This window comes from Tachypleus tridentatus, chromosome 1 (assembly GCF_004210375.1).
Source record: "Tachypleus tridentatus isolate NWPU-2018 chromosome 1, ASM421037v1, whole genome shotgun sequence".
In the NCBI taxonomy this organism is placed as follows: Eukaryota; Metazoa; Arthropoda; class Merostomata; order Xiphosura; family Limulidae; genus Tachypleus; species Tachypleus tridentatus.
This window is the reverse complement of record NC_134825.1, coordinates 152,909,340-152,922,731: the sequence shown is the minus strand read 5'-3', so window position 1 is coordinate 152,922,731 and position 13,392 is coordinate 152,909,340. Positions and strand designations below refer to the sequence as shown.

The 13,392-nt window shown below is 36.9% G+C and overlaps 1 protein-coding gene across 2 annotated transcripts in view; it reads right to left on the bottom strand.

The window, feature by feature from the left end:
• Window positions 1–13,392, bottom strand: part of LOC143227493 (uncharacterized) — a 52,752-nt gene that overhangs the window by 22,021 nt on the left and 17,339 nt on the right. For both annotated transcript variants that reach the window (XM_076458937.1, XM_076458944.1), the window contains one exon: window positions 9,458–10,748. In XM_076458937.1, coding sequence (XP_076315052.1) covers window positions 9,458–10,153 — 696 coding nt within the window. In that variant the 5' untranslated portion in view covers window positions 10,154–10,748. The remainder of the gene's footprint in view (window positions 1–9,457; window positions 10,749–13,392) is intronic.

Here is a 13,392-nt window from a genome sequence, read left to right as displayed (position 1 = left end):
AGGTATCAACTGCCAGAGCCAATGGATGAGGTACAAGCAACCAAAAGAGATGGAATTTGATGTATAGGCTCATAGCAAAGAAATCCACATGTGGAGAGCCCCACTGATGGCAAAGGAACCTTGAAAACGAGGGGATCTAATGCTCACTCGGTGGGATATACCCAGTTGGGGAACTAAAGATGATTCATAACTAGATGGAGAGCAGACTATACAGGACTTATAAGAATGCAAATGTGATGTTAATAGCCCCAGTTGAAGAGATCCAATTAATGAAACAAATCCTCTGGACCAGCTACCCCTTCAAAAGTCATATGCACCTCAGTCATATAATTGTCTGAAAAAACATCCCCAGATAATATCAGGTGTCAAGAAGGAAATGACATAATGCTTGATGGATGGACAAAAGTTCATGAACAGTGAAGTACTGAAGTCCACTGGCTCAAAGCTGGTCTTTGTGATTGATGCATACTCTCCATGGGTGAAAGGAAGTGTCCATAAAAAAGATGTATATCTGGATGAGGGGAAAAGGATGGCACACCTACTGACATATAGGAATTGTCCAGGAAATGTTGATTGTCTCGTAGGGAAGGAGGAAGGGAAATGGGGCTGGAGATAGGATCCCAATCAAGGTTCTATTGTTCATGAAATGTCCTCTGAAGGGATCATAAATGAGCATAACCAAGGGGGAAATGGTGATGTCACAGAAGACCAAAACACCAAAAGTAAAAGAACCTCACAAGTAGGAAGTGACTGAGGTGAGAAGGTGTGGTGAACTAAAATTCCATTACAGGAATTCATGAAAGAGAAGGCAATGCTTGACAGATATTAGAGCTCAAAAAGACCCCAACCTAGACAAGACAGTGAAATGATTTCTGCATTTTGACTAATCAGCCCATCCATGCCATCAGAGAAAGTAGCTTCAAAGTACCAATGGCTGATTCTAGTTTGGAAGGAGCCACAAGAAGCCATCTGGTCACATAATAACAAAATCTCAGTCCATGAGCATGGAAGTGGCATGCTAAAGTCCAGACAATTTGATCAAACATGTAAGTTGCTAAAGCAAGTCTAAAGGAAAAGCACTGAAACTAATCAACTCAAAAGGAATAAACTAAAGAGAAGTATGAGAAAGGGGTAACATTGGCAAATGAGGGAAGCACAGGAGATATCCATAGGTCATATTCATAACCTAGAAGAAAAACACCCATCTCAGAGGAAAAAGGGCTCGTCCTATGTGAACTTGGATATTGGTATGAAGAGAGCAAGGTGAGAACAATTTATTACCAGCTGCCAATCCCAGGTTGTCTTGGAGACAATAAAAAGGAGTGAACAAAAACCCCAAGAAAGGATGAGGAACAGGTTCAACTGCCTGATGCTAGGAAAGTAGGTATTTCATGTTTATTGGCACAAAGCCACTTGGCTATCTGTGCCAAACAAGATGTAGTATACTATAATGGTACATGGAAATTAAGGTAAAAATACATAAAATATGTAATATTAAGACCTGTCAGGAAGACTGAAGCATTATTTGCTGTCAGTCACCTGAAGTTGGCCCTTCCAGTCCTGGGTTCAGGTCAAAATGAAAATTAAAATGTGTAAAAGAAATCATGCTAAAACACTACATAGTCCAATAAAGACCTAAAGTTAAAAAGATCAATGGCTCTTAAAAATGTAAAAACATGAATGAGGTGGGCAGTATTACCTATGACATTGGCTAATATCAAGGGCAAACTTACCTTAAAAATATGTTTAAAATGGCATTGTTGTTCTTGGTTGTAATGATGGCATGATAATAAAATATGTATCATTGTGACCTGAGTGCTACATGGACCACACATTGATGCATCAGTATAAGATAAAAGAAAGTGGTAAATTAAAAAAACTGTGACCAATGCTTAGCCTAGCCAAAACAACTTCCTCCCTTCGATCTTTACAGAAACAAGATGGCCAAAGAGCTAAAGAAAGCTTGATTTGAAAAACTTATTTTGTTGCTCACTCCAGGTTGACTGCCAACTGGCGTACAGCTGGGTTTTTGATAACTAGACCATAGTTAGCTCATTCCCACAAATACCAACATCACCTGGTATCCAAAAAAATGGACAGAGATTGATGGACCAGTTTGTTTTAGATATTGATAAGAATAGGATGGTAACTTACATGGAATGATGTCAGGGCCAATAAACAGCTGAGTGAATCAGTATAGATCATACAATTTGTATATTGCATGGTTTCAATATGATTCAGGGCAAGAGAAATGACATACAATTTGGCAGTGAACACAGAAACTGTAGAGGGGATTCTGTGTGCTACAACCAAACTATAACAAACCATGGCAGAACCTACAGAGTCACCATCTATACATATGAGAATGAATGGATCATTTGAAAGATGTTCAGCAAATAAAGAGTGATACTCCTAATCAGGAGTATCTGCCTTCCTCAGATGACTCAAAGATAGGTCATAGTTGGGGATAGCAATTAGCCAGGGTGGAAAAGGCCAATCTGTGGATACTGCTATGCTATTCAAAGATAAGTCCAATTTTTCTATCTGTGCCTGGATACGAAGGCTAAAAGGAACAATGGCAGATTTTCTATTATGAAAAAGTGTGGTTCACTGAGGATGGAAAACACAACCCCAAGTAGGATGCTGTGGTAAAGATTAAAGTTTGGAAGCATACATAAAAGACAGTTGCAAACAGTGAATATAAAGAGGAGGTTCATGGGACTCCACGTACAAACTTTAGACTGGAAAAGCATGAAAGGCCCCAGTGCAATGGCAAAGCTCCAGATGATGGATATGATCCAACACTGTCAGTGCTGAGGTTCTGGCAGAACCATAAACCATACACCCATAGTCAAGTTTGGATCAGATATGGTCACAATAAATTTCAAGCATGAAGTATTGATCAGCTCCCCAAGAGGTGGAAAAGAAGAATGTATACAAACAGTTTTAGGGAGAGAAAGTTGAAAACCATTTTCTGTGGTCCACTTAAGTATATGATTGATTGCAGTATGTAGATGCAGCTCAATAAACCTTATGTTTGATGACTGACATGAGATGTGAAACTCATCAACAAAAAGACCATTTGCAACTTTAGGGAATGGCTGTTCACTGATGGCATTAATCTTTACAATTAAAAGTGTCACACTTAGAACACAGCCCTGAGGGACACCAAGTTCCTGTGGGAAAAAAATGGGTTGATTTAGTGTTTTATGACACAAAGCAGTTAGGCTATCTGTGGATAGCCCCAGTGCAGAGTCGAAGACATTGATGATGAATGGGGTCCAGCATCTTTAAGGCCAAGGGTTTGACAGAGCCATAGACCACTGATCCATAGTCGAGTTTTGATTGAATAAGAGCATGATATATCTTTAACATAGAACATTGATCTGCTCCCTAACTGGAGGTCAAGAGGACACGGAGGATGTTCAGTGCTCTTGTACATTTGACCTGCAGCTGCTTCAAGTGTGGTATAAAGGTCAGCTTACGGTCAAAGATAAGCCCCAAGAACTTAGTCTCAGAGACCACAGGCAGCACAACTTCACCAACAAGGAGTTCAGGATCACGGTAAATACCCCATTGGTCGCAATAGTGCATACAAACGGTTTTAGAGAGAGAAAAATTAAAGCTGTTCGCCATAGTCAACTTCAGTACATGATTGAGGGCAGTTTGTAGTTGTTGCTCAACATATCTCATGTTCAACGACTGACACGAGATGTTAAAGTCGTCGACATAGAGCCCCTTTGCAACAGTGAGAGGGAGTTGTTCAGTGATGGCATTTATCTTTATATTGAAAAGTGCGACACTCAAAACACAGTCCTGAGGGACCCCAAGTTCCTATAGAAAAGAACGGGAAATTGTGAAACCCACACTAACTTGGAATCTCCTGTCCATTATAAATTTTTAATAAACATGGGTAAATGGCCACGTAACCCATATATATGAAGGTCTCGCAAAATGCCATACCTCCATGTTGTGTCATAAGCCTTCTCAATGTCAAAGAATATTGATACAAGATGTTGTTGTTTGAGAAAGGCTTCTCTGATTGATGTTTCAAGTCGAATTATGTGGTCCGTGGTGGAGTGCTGTTGTTGGAACTAACACTGGGTGGGCGAGAGGAGGTTGTTTGATTCAAGGAACCAAACAAGATGAGCATTAACCATTATCTCCAAGGTCTTACAGAGACAGCTCTTCAAAGCAATTGGACAGTAGTGTGAAGGAATCTTGGGATCTTTCCCAGGCTTATAGAAAGGTAAGATAATAGCTTGGCACCAGGCATTAGGAAAAACATTCTCCTGCCAGATCCGGTTAAAATCAATGAGAAGAATATCAAGAGAAGCAGGAGAGAGATAGCGTAGCATGTCACAGTGTACATCATCAGGTCCAACAGATGTACTGCCAGACCAATGAAGGGCCATTTTCAATTCCACCAGTGTAAAGGGACAATTATAGTGAAAGAGAGAGTCAGTTAGAAAAGAAAGAGGTGAACACTCTGCCCGAGTCTTGATGGCCAAGAAGGTGGAGGAACAAGCAGAAGTGCTAGATACCGGCAAAAGCTTTCATCGAGAGTATCGGCAATGCTCTGGACATCAGCTATCTATTGGCGATCAGAGAGTAAGATCGAGAGGGGATAGAATTCCAGTGTCCACTGACCTTTCGAATCCTGTCCCATATGACCTTGGAACTGGTGGTAGAAGATATGCTAGTTATGAACTTAATCCAAGATTCCTTCTGGCATGTGCACGGGCCTATTGAAAAGCAATGCGGTTCGAAAGTGTGGGATATCTACAGAAAGTATCCCAGTGCCGTATTTAAGCCTTCAGTGCCACGTGGCAGGCAGGATTCCACCATTGATAAGGATATGGTAAAAAACGTGGCGAGGTTTTAGGAATACATTGAGCAGCTGCTTGTATAATACAGTCAGTTACTGCTGCCACACAGTTGTCATCTGATGGCTTACAGACAATAGCAGGATCAAATTCTGTGAGAGCAGTGAAAGAGGACCAGTTTGCCTGATCCAGCTTCCACTGGGGCATGCAGGTCGGGTGGCATCAACCACAGCCAATCTCTCTCAATATTATAGGAAAAAGATCACTGCCTCGTGGATTATTGTCAACCCTCCATAAAAAATGGGAAAATAATGAAGGGGAGCAAATTGAGAGATCAACAGCAGTAATGGACTGACTAGGCACATGGAAATAAGATGAAGAACCAGTATTGAAAAGAGAAAGGTTAAAGTCCCCCAGGATTAGAAAGGGAAACGGCAACTGTTCAACGAGAGCATCAAGGTCTGATTGATCATATGTCTCTGGACAGGTATAGAGTACAAACAGTGATGGTATGACCCAAGGAAACACAGATGGCTACGGTCTGCAGGGGTGTGTTGAGTGACAAAGACAGGGAGAATTGAAACCAGTGACCACAGATTGCAGGTTGAGTACCATAACCATCTGGCCATACTGGTCCCAAATGTTAAACAACTGATTAACCATCTGCTCTAAGATTTTACTGAGATAACTCATCAAAGAAATTGGATGGTAATTTGAAGGAATCTTTGCTTCCTTCCCAGGTTTAAGAATAGGGAGTACAATAGCTTGGTGCCAAGCATGAGGAAAGACATTCTCCTGCTATATTCGGTTAAAGAAAGCAAGGAGAAAAGAGTAAAAGAGGCACGGGAAAGGTGGCATAGCATCTCATAACGTATATCATCAGGCCCAACTGATGTATTGCCAGACTGCAAGTTTGGGTTTCACCAATGCAAGAGGGCAATTGTTGTCAAAGGGATGATCAGTCGAAAAGGAAAGAGGCAGATGTTCAACTCATTTTGATAGGGACGAAGAACGAAGGGGATGAGTTTGAAGAGTCAGATACATGAGAGAAACATTCACCAAGAGTATTGGCAATGCTCTGAGCACCAGCAACTTCATGCAAGTTTCTGAGCTTTTTGTTATAGAACAAGCAGAATTCCACCAAGGGTGGGGATGCAGTGGGAAAGATGTCTAGGTTTCAGAGACACACTGAGCAGCTGCTTGGACAATACAGTTAGTTACTGCTGGGACACAATCATCTCTCGATGGCAGGATCAAGTTCAGAGAGAGCATTGAAAGAGGGCCAGTTGGCACACAAGTCGGGTGGCACTGACCATGGCCAATCTCTCTTAATATGATAGGAAAATGATCACTATCCCATGGATTGATGTCAACCTCCCAAGAAAAGCAAGTGAAAAGTGAAGGGGAGTAGAGAGTAAGATCTATAGCAGTACATGACTGACTGGGTGCATGAAAATTAGTGTAAGAGCCAGTATTGAAGAGAAACAGGTTGTGATTCAGGAGCATATGCTCTATAGCATGAACCCTCACGTCAATACTAGAACCACCCCAGAGGGGATTATACCCATTAAGATCCCCCAAAATTAAAAAGGGAATTGGCAGTTGCTCAAAGAGGGCATCAAGGTTTGATGGATTACAATTTTTTCCAGGGGCAAGGTACAGAGAGCAAACAGTGAGGGTATGATCCAAGGAGATACAAATGGCTACAGCCTCCAACGACATATTCATTGACAAGGACCAGCTTGGCATATGCTGATGAACCAGCAGTGTTACTCCCCCTTGCCCTACACAAGGACCTGTTATTTTGGTGTAAGGAGTATTGTTAAATTGAATTGTGACTGTATTAGTATGCTTTAAAAATGTTTCTTGGAAAGAAAGACATTTAGGATGATGAAAGTCAATCAAATCCTTGATGTCATTCACACTTGATTGAAACCTCAATAGTTCTATTGGATTAGGATGATTATTTATTTATTTTGGAGGAGAATATGGCAAAGAGACCTTCTGCTTGTGACTGAATTTTTTTTCTTTACTGTATGTAGGGTTAGTGATCCTGCTCTGGATCGAGTAGGCAGGTCAGTATTTGTAGGCATATGTTCCAGTGATTGAGGGCATTAATAAATGGTTTGCTTAATTTTTGGAGTGTCAAGAGAGGAAGACCCCATGGAAACACCTAAGCTTGAACAAGGTGAAGTTGGGCAATAACTGGAAGATGTGGTAAGGACAGAGAAAGAACACCTAATTCTTAAGCATTGGATCCATTGATCCCCGCTTAGGCACTTTCATCCATCAATCCATGCTCGGCCCTGAATTTGGCCCGTTTGATTGTTGTTTGTATTTATCCAACCTGCTCCTCGTCGTATTTCTCTGTCTCTCTTCTTGGAGGGGGTTTGCTTTGCCTTTGCCTTGTTGCCTGCCACGCTTACCAGAGAAGCATTTACATGTGTTAAATCAATCCATTAATCTGTCTATCAGTGTTATCCACTAACGCTATTATTTTTCAAATTCCTACCAGGTGCAGGGTTGAAGGAGGACTAGTTAGTCTTCGAGCACCCCAGGGGATTAATGTTTCTTAGGAAATATTAATTTTTAACCTAAACACCTGCCGAAATAGAGAGAGAGATAGAAGTAGATACTAATTCATTAACTTTTTTGATTTTGGAGGGTACTAGATTCTAGATTAAGATGTGTTGTTGAGGATTCTGTAGGAGGCAAAGAAAAGTCTGTCTGGACCCCTACTGTAGTAGTGGAATGGATTACAGCAGCATAAGTCCAAGATGGAATTGGAAATAGTCATTTCTAAGCCTCTGGGTAAGTAATATTGTGAACTGTCTTTATATGTTGTACTTCTTTCTCTTCTACCCATTTTGGGCAAGAAGTAAAATAGAAAGGATGTGGACCATTACAGTTAATACAATGTGGTTTTAGTTGGTATTCAAAAGCATCATGGTCTTTACCAGCACAACAGGCACATGTCAAGGCACCATGGCAAGATGTTTTCGAATGACCAAATTGCTGACAATGAAAACATCTAACAGGTTTAGGAACATAAGACTGTAACTTACAATTCAGATATCCTGCCTTGATTGTGGTAGGAAAACGTGATGTTGTAAATGTTTATATTAGAATATTTGTCAGCTCCATAATCCCGTCTTTACGAGTAAAAAATGTGGTGCACAGCTGTAACATCTTAGCTGGTGAAACCTGCAAGGATCTCTGACTCAGGAATGGCCTTTAAATCCCTCTTAGCTATAACTCCTCTGGAAGAATTCAAAGTAGAATAAGGAGTAACTTCAATGGGTATATCCCCAATGGCCTTTGATTTAAAGAGGAGTTTGGAATGTTGTGATGAAGATGTTTCCACTAAAATGTCTCAAGACCGTAACTTTTTACTGATTTAGGAGATCCAGCAAGACCTTCTGAATAAAAAAATGGAGACATCTGCCCTAAGCCTTTTTTCAGTTAAAGAATGTATAATTAAAAATTGCAGGACAGATTCAAGTTGTGAGTTTGACCTACAGAGTCATCAATGCGTGGTCATTTGCCAGTAGTTGGATTTTTATCTATGCTGTCATGCTTGTTTGTTTTTTTTATTTGAGTGGTATCCATAATAAAAAAAAAATATTTCGATACCCACTGATCCCACCACCATGGAGCCATACGAGGGGATGTACTCCAGTGCGATATAAGGTTACTGCAGCAACATCAGGGTTTCATGAGCACTATACCCAAACACCAGTATCAAACAATGTCCATTGCATCCATTGAGAACGTTGTACAATAGCACTCAGTTGACCCTGGCCCAAATGGACTAGCCAATTAATGTTGGGGGGCCCACCCTAAGACTGCCTGATTACAGGAATTCAAGGCCAAAGTGGTGTGTTGGAGTTGGACCCCTCAACCACCAGGATCCTCTCCTACCCTTCATGGGTTTCCACACACTGCAAACATGCAGGTGGATGTTCAGATCACAGAGGATGTAAACTAAAAGTACAGAACCTTCTCTGGGAGGTCCCCTCACCACATACAGGAATCCACATTGAGGGACCTAATACCAGAGTAATTACTGAACAACTTCTGACAGACACTGATTATCCATGAAAACCCAAAGTGGAGGAAAGAAAATGTGGAATGGAGAAAACAGAGTTGATGACTTTTTTTTTTTTGGGGGGGGGGGGTTGTGGAGGCACATGAGGCTTCAATAGAGACAAACAGCTACAATATTTATAAGAGTAAAATGTTTGTGAGTCTGTGATACCCAAAGTCTGATAATTTCTGGAACTGTACCAAATGACTGGAAGTTCTTCACAAACTGTTACTACAAATAACAGACTGCTTCACATCTCAACATCTTACTCCATAAGAATTAACAAAAAATAAAAATGAAATAGTCTAAATTAAAAATACACATACTTTCAGTTGAGTGTCTCATACAAATAATCAGAAATCTTGAAAGTAACATTTACGTTCATTTAACATTTTCCTCATATTTTATCTTTAATATGCTTCTACACCACAATGATTAAGACTTCAAACACACAAATACATATATATTACACACATAAAACAAACATAATAATATGTACTAGAATATGGATTGCTAGCAAACTAAAATGCTTTCAAATACATACCTGTGATTGAAGGATTTTTGTTATGTAAGAATACGTTTTCGGCATATGTCTTACAGCATTCAGTCTTGATAAAGACTCGATGACAAATATAAATACACTTGGCTTTAAATGTTTTCCTTTGGTACATTTTGCAGGAGTCTTTCTGATAATGTGTGTATGGTAACCTCTGTATATTATGTTTCTTTCATAGATACATGTCACATTAACAAACTCCTTTCCTTCTGGAAGATCTATTTGTGAGTAGAGTAGTTGTTCATTATCATAGGAAAGCTTGTCATCATCCTTCTCTTTTCTTTGGAAGGTTTGAAAAGAACATTCTAGTTGGCTGGGGTCAAGTCTACTTACTTTAACTGCAGTACTGTTAATCACCAATGTTCCATTAGAGGTTACATATGTTAAGTATGGTTGGACTTGTCTACAATAAAAAGGGTTCAAGTTTTTAACATAAGACATAACTGCTGCATCAAAAGGATTGGGTAATGGTATAGGACAGGCCTGAGAATTGTTTTTTTCATGGTTGATGAATTGATATGCAAGATAGTGGTTCTTAAAGAAGTGCCATTCCACTGAGAAAAGATAAAATTGCCACAAAACTTGTGTGGCAACAATAATAGTCAATACTGAAAGAACTGATCTAGCAAGCTTTCCTCTAAAAAGTTTACGTGAGGTGAAAAGGCTCAAATTAGTAAACTTCATCCTAATTAATGTTTTTTTATATGAAAGAACACAATTTATTAAAATTTAAATTTTAGTAAATTTAATATGTACACATTATACAACTTTCTTGAAAACTTGATAATTTCACAAGTCTTTTTACATATTTTTATGTAATCTATAATGTAACAGAAAAACATTTTTATTTTGAGTACATGTAAATACCATTTTTCAGGTATTCTTAAATATAACATATATTTCCAAATATTCTAAATCAGCTGCTGTAAGTAGAACCATCCAACCTTCAGTTTTGTAATATTATGCCAATAACTGTAATACATTATAAAAGGTCCACATTGTGATATTGTATATATTTCTAGAATACTGATCTTGCAGTAATATCCTCAATGTAGAATTATTGATCATTGACACAGACAAATCAAAAATTTAAATCCTTGTTAAAAACTGTAGCATAGTTCATCAACTTCTAAAGATGAGTAACAGCCACATACTACGTGCCTCATACTTTTGTAATACTTTAGATGCAGTTGATAAGTCTGGGAAGTAATAATCACAAATTTTTTCTTTATGTCTGGTCATCAGTTTTCAGTTTAAGACATCCTTTTATTCACACAATCTACAAAAAAAAAAGTAGTAGAAGTTAGCTGTTAGTTGATCTGTTATATCAACAGTTAAAGCACATTTTTAAACAAATTAAATTACCAACCAACAATAAATACAAAATGAAAATAAATTAAGATACAGTATATATATCTGGGAGTTAATGGTTTCTTTTTCACCAATGGTAAGATTGAAAAGAGAATATGTCACTTAGAGGCCTAATGTATTCCCACAAAAACTATTTTTTTAAATTTTACCTAATCAATACACTTGATAAGAAATCATTTATCTGAATAACTTACTGCACTGTATCCCCATCACCTATCCATTTATGTATAAAAATTTCCAAAAATTACTTCATAATTGTCTACATTTTGCTGTTACTTATCCATAGCTTCTAGAACACGATTCCTGTTTAAAATGTAAGTTATTATAGCAACTTTTCCATGTTCAAAAAATCTTTAGATAAAACAAGCCCTCTCAAGGCCTGGCTGTACAACTTAAAATATTGCAAGTAAATTATAAATGTATGTGGGTTAATAATATCTATGTTAAATTTTGTAAAACAGAACTTTAAACCAAAATATTCAAGATAAATCAATCCTCTGGCATCATTCTCAAATTTCCATTATAATTCAGAGAAACAACATAAGCATTATTTTCAATTAATTACATTTACGTTAGTAATCATCACAATGTATGCCTCTTGCTATTTAGTATCTAACTGCATAATATATGTAATCAATAAATAAGCCTTATAAATAAATATTTCTTGGAAGAGGAATACATCATGAAGAAGGAAATGGCCATTAAAAGAAATTAAGATGGATTTCAATAACCAAATTGTAAAGGATCTTCATGTTCTTCATACAAAATTTTTTATAATTTATCAAATACATTTTAAGTCATTGGGTGAAAAGAACAGCAATTGAATTTTGGACTACTGTTGAGATGAACTACAAGAGAGACAAATGCAAAATTTTTGAGAGATTAGCTTTACATTTTGTGCTTTTAAAGACCTAATAAAAGTTAATGTTGCAAGTTATATTTTCAATGCTATAACTTGTTTGTTTGCTAAAGGGAACTGCTTGTCATACTGATGATGTAATGATCAAGAGACTTTGCAAGGTATCAAGAAACAAGAATATACATATAAATAAGCAGACAATGAAGTGATAATGAATCAGTATCCAGTAACAGATATTACATTTGATCCATCCTTCAGTTACATGTGATTAGCTGACAAAATTAGTTATTAGGTTAAGTGTACAGTTTGTAGTTTATACTGAAATGCTGTATCTGAGGTTAAGCATATATATAACTGAGAATTATGTTGAGCTGTTTGTGGAATTAGGCTCACAACTTAAGTGAACTTAAACGTAGAAAGAAGAATAAATAATTTAATTTGCTGTTGTTACATGCACTAACTTTTGCATTATTTTAATTATGTAATCTGACAGAACCTAACAAATGATGAAAATGACAGAACACATCACAGCAATAAGATGTACATTATTTGACTTTTAACAGTTTAAAAATAAGTGAGAAAGTAATTTGTGGCAAATACTATACTTTATTAGAAGTAAAATTAAGTTTCACAACTTTAGTACCCATAAATTATTATGAGAAAATGTAATAAATTACTTTTCACAAATGTTCAAAGTTAAACCATGCTATTTATTCTGTACTAAAAGAAATTTGTTATTTATTAAAACTTAAGTTATTGCACATTGTGAAAGTTATTGTAAAACACATTTGTTCATATAAATAGTATCTCAACTACTATGTTAGCCATATTCCAGCTGGCCTTAAAAGTGCTGGTATTGGGCAAAAGGCCTTGTTGACATTGGATATAGTGGATAGTTAACACATTGTATACTTACTTTCACTAAGAAGTTATTGACAATAAGTCCAAAAGAAATGTGCAATTTGATTATTTTTTGTAGAAGTAACATCCAGTGTTAACAAAATGATACATTTAAAAGTTTGTGCATGTTGTTGTATGCACAAACTGATGTTTCATACAAATTTATATTTATATAAATAGTACCAAATGACTATGTTTATATTTTTAAATTATATATTTCTTATATGCAGTTAAACATAAAATTGTGACTGTGCTAGTTCTTATTTAATATTTGTTATTGTTAAAAATATGAACAAAATTTTTGGAACAGTGATGTCAAAACATTAAAGTTCAATAGATCTATATCCCTACATATACAGAAGTATGCAAAGAAGAAAGAAAAAGTACCCAAAGTTGTATTAGTAAGCTAGTTAGCTCAATATGCGACTGAATTTCACACACACACACACTTATATTTATAACACCCTTCATATTTTTTTTTTTCAACCTTACTATTTTATCATTTAATTTTTGTTTAGTTTTATGTTGAATCATTCAGCATCATGCACAAACTGTATTTTCTTGAGGAACTCACACTTTGATTTTTATTTATTTTACACAGCATTATAACTGGAGCTGGATGATTTGCTAATCAATTAGTACAGTATCTTTTCAGGTTATGGTACACAAAATAAATAAATAAAAACAAAGTGAAAATATGTCTGGATTATTATAGACTATTATATAATCTTACTACAAGATCAGCCAAGTAAACCAACATTGTAACCATTGTATATTTGTGCATATTACAGAG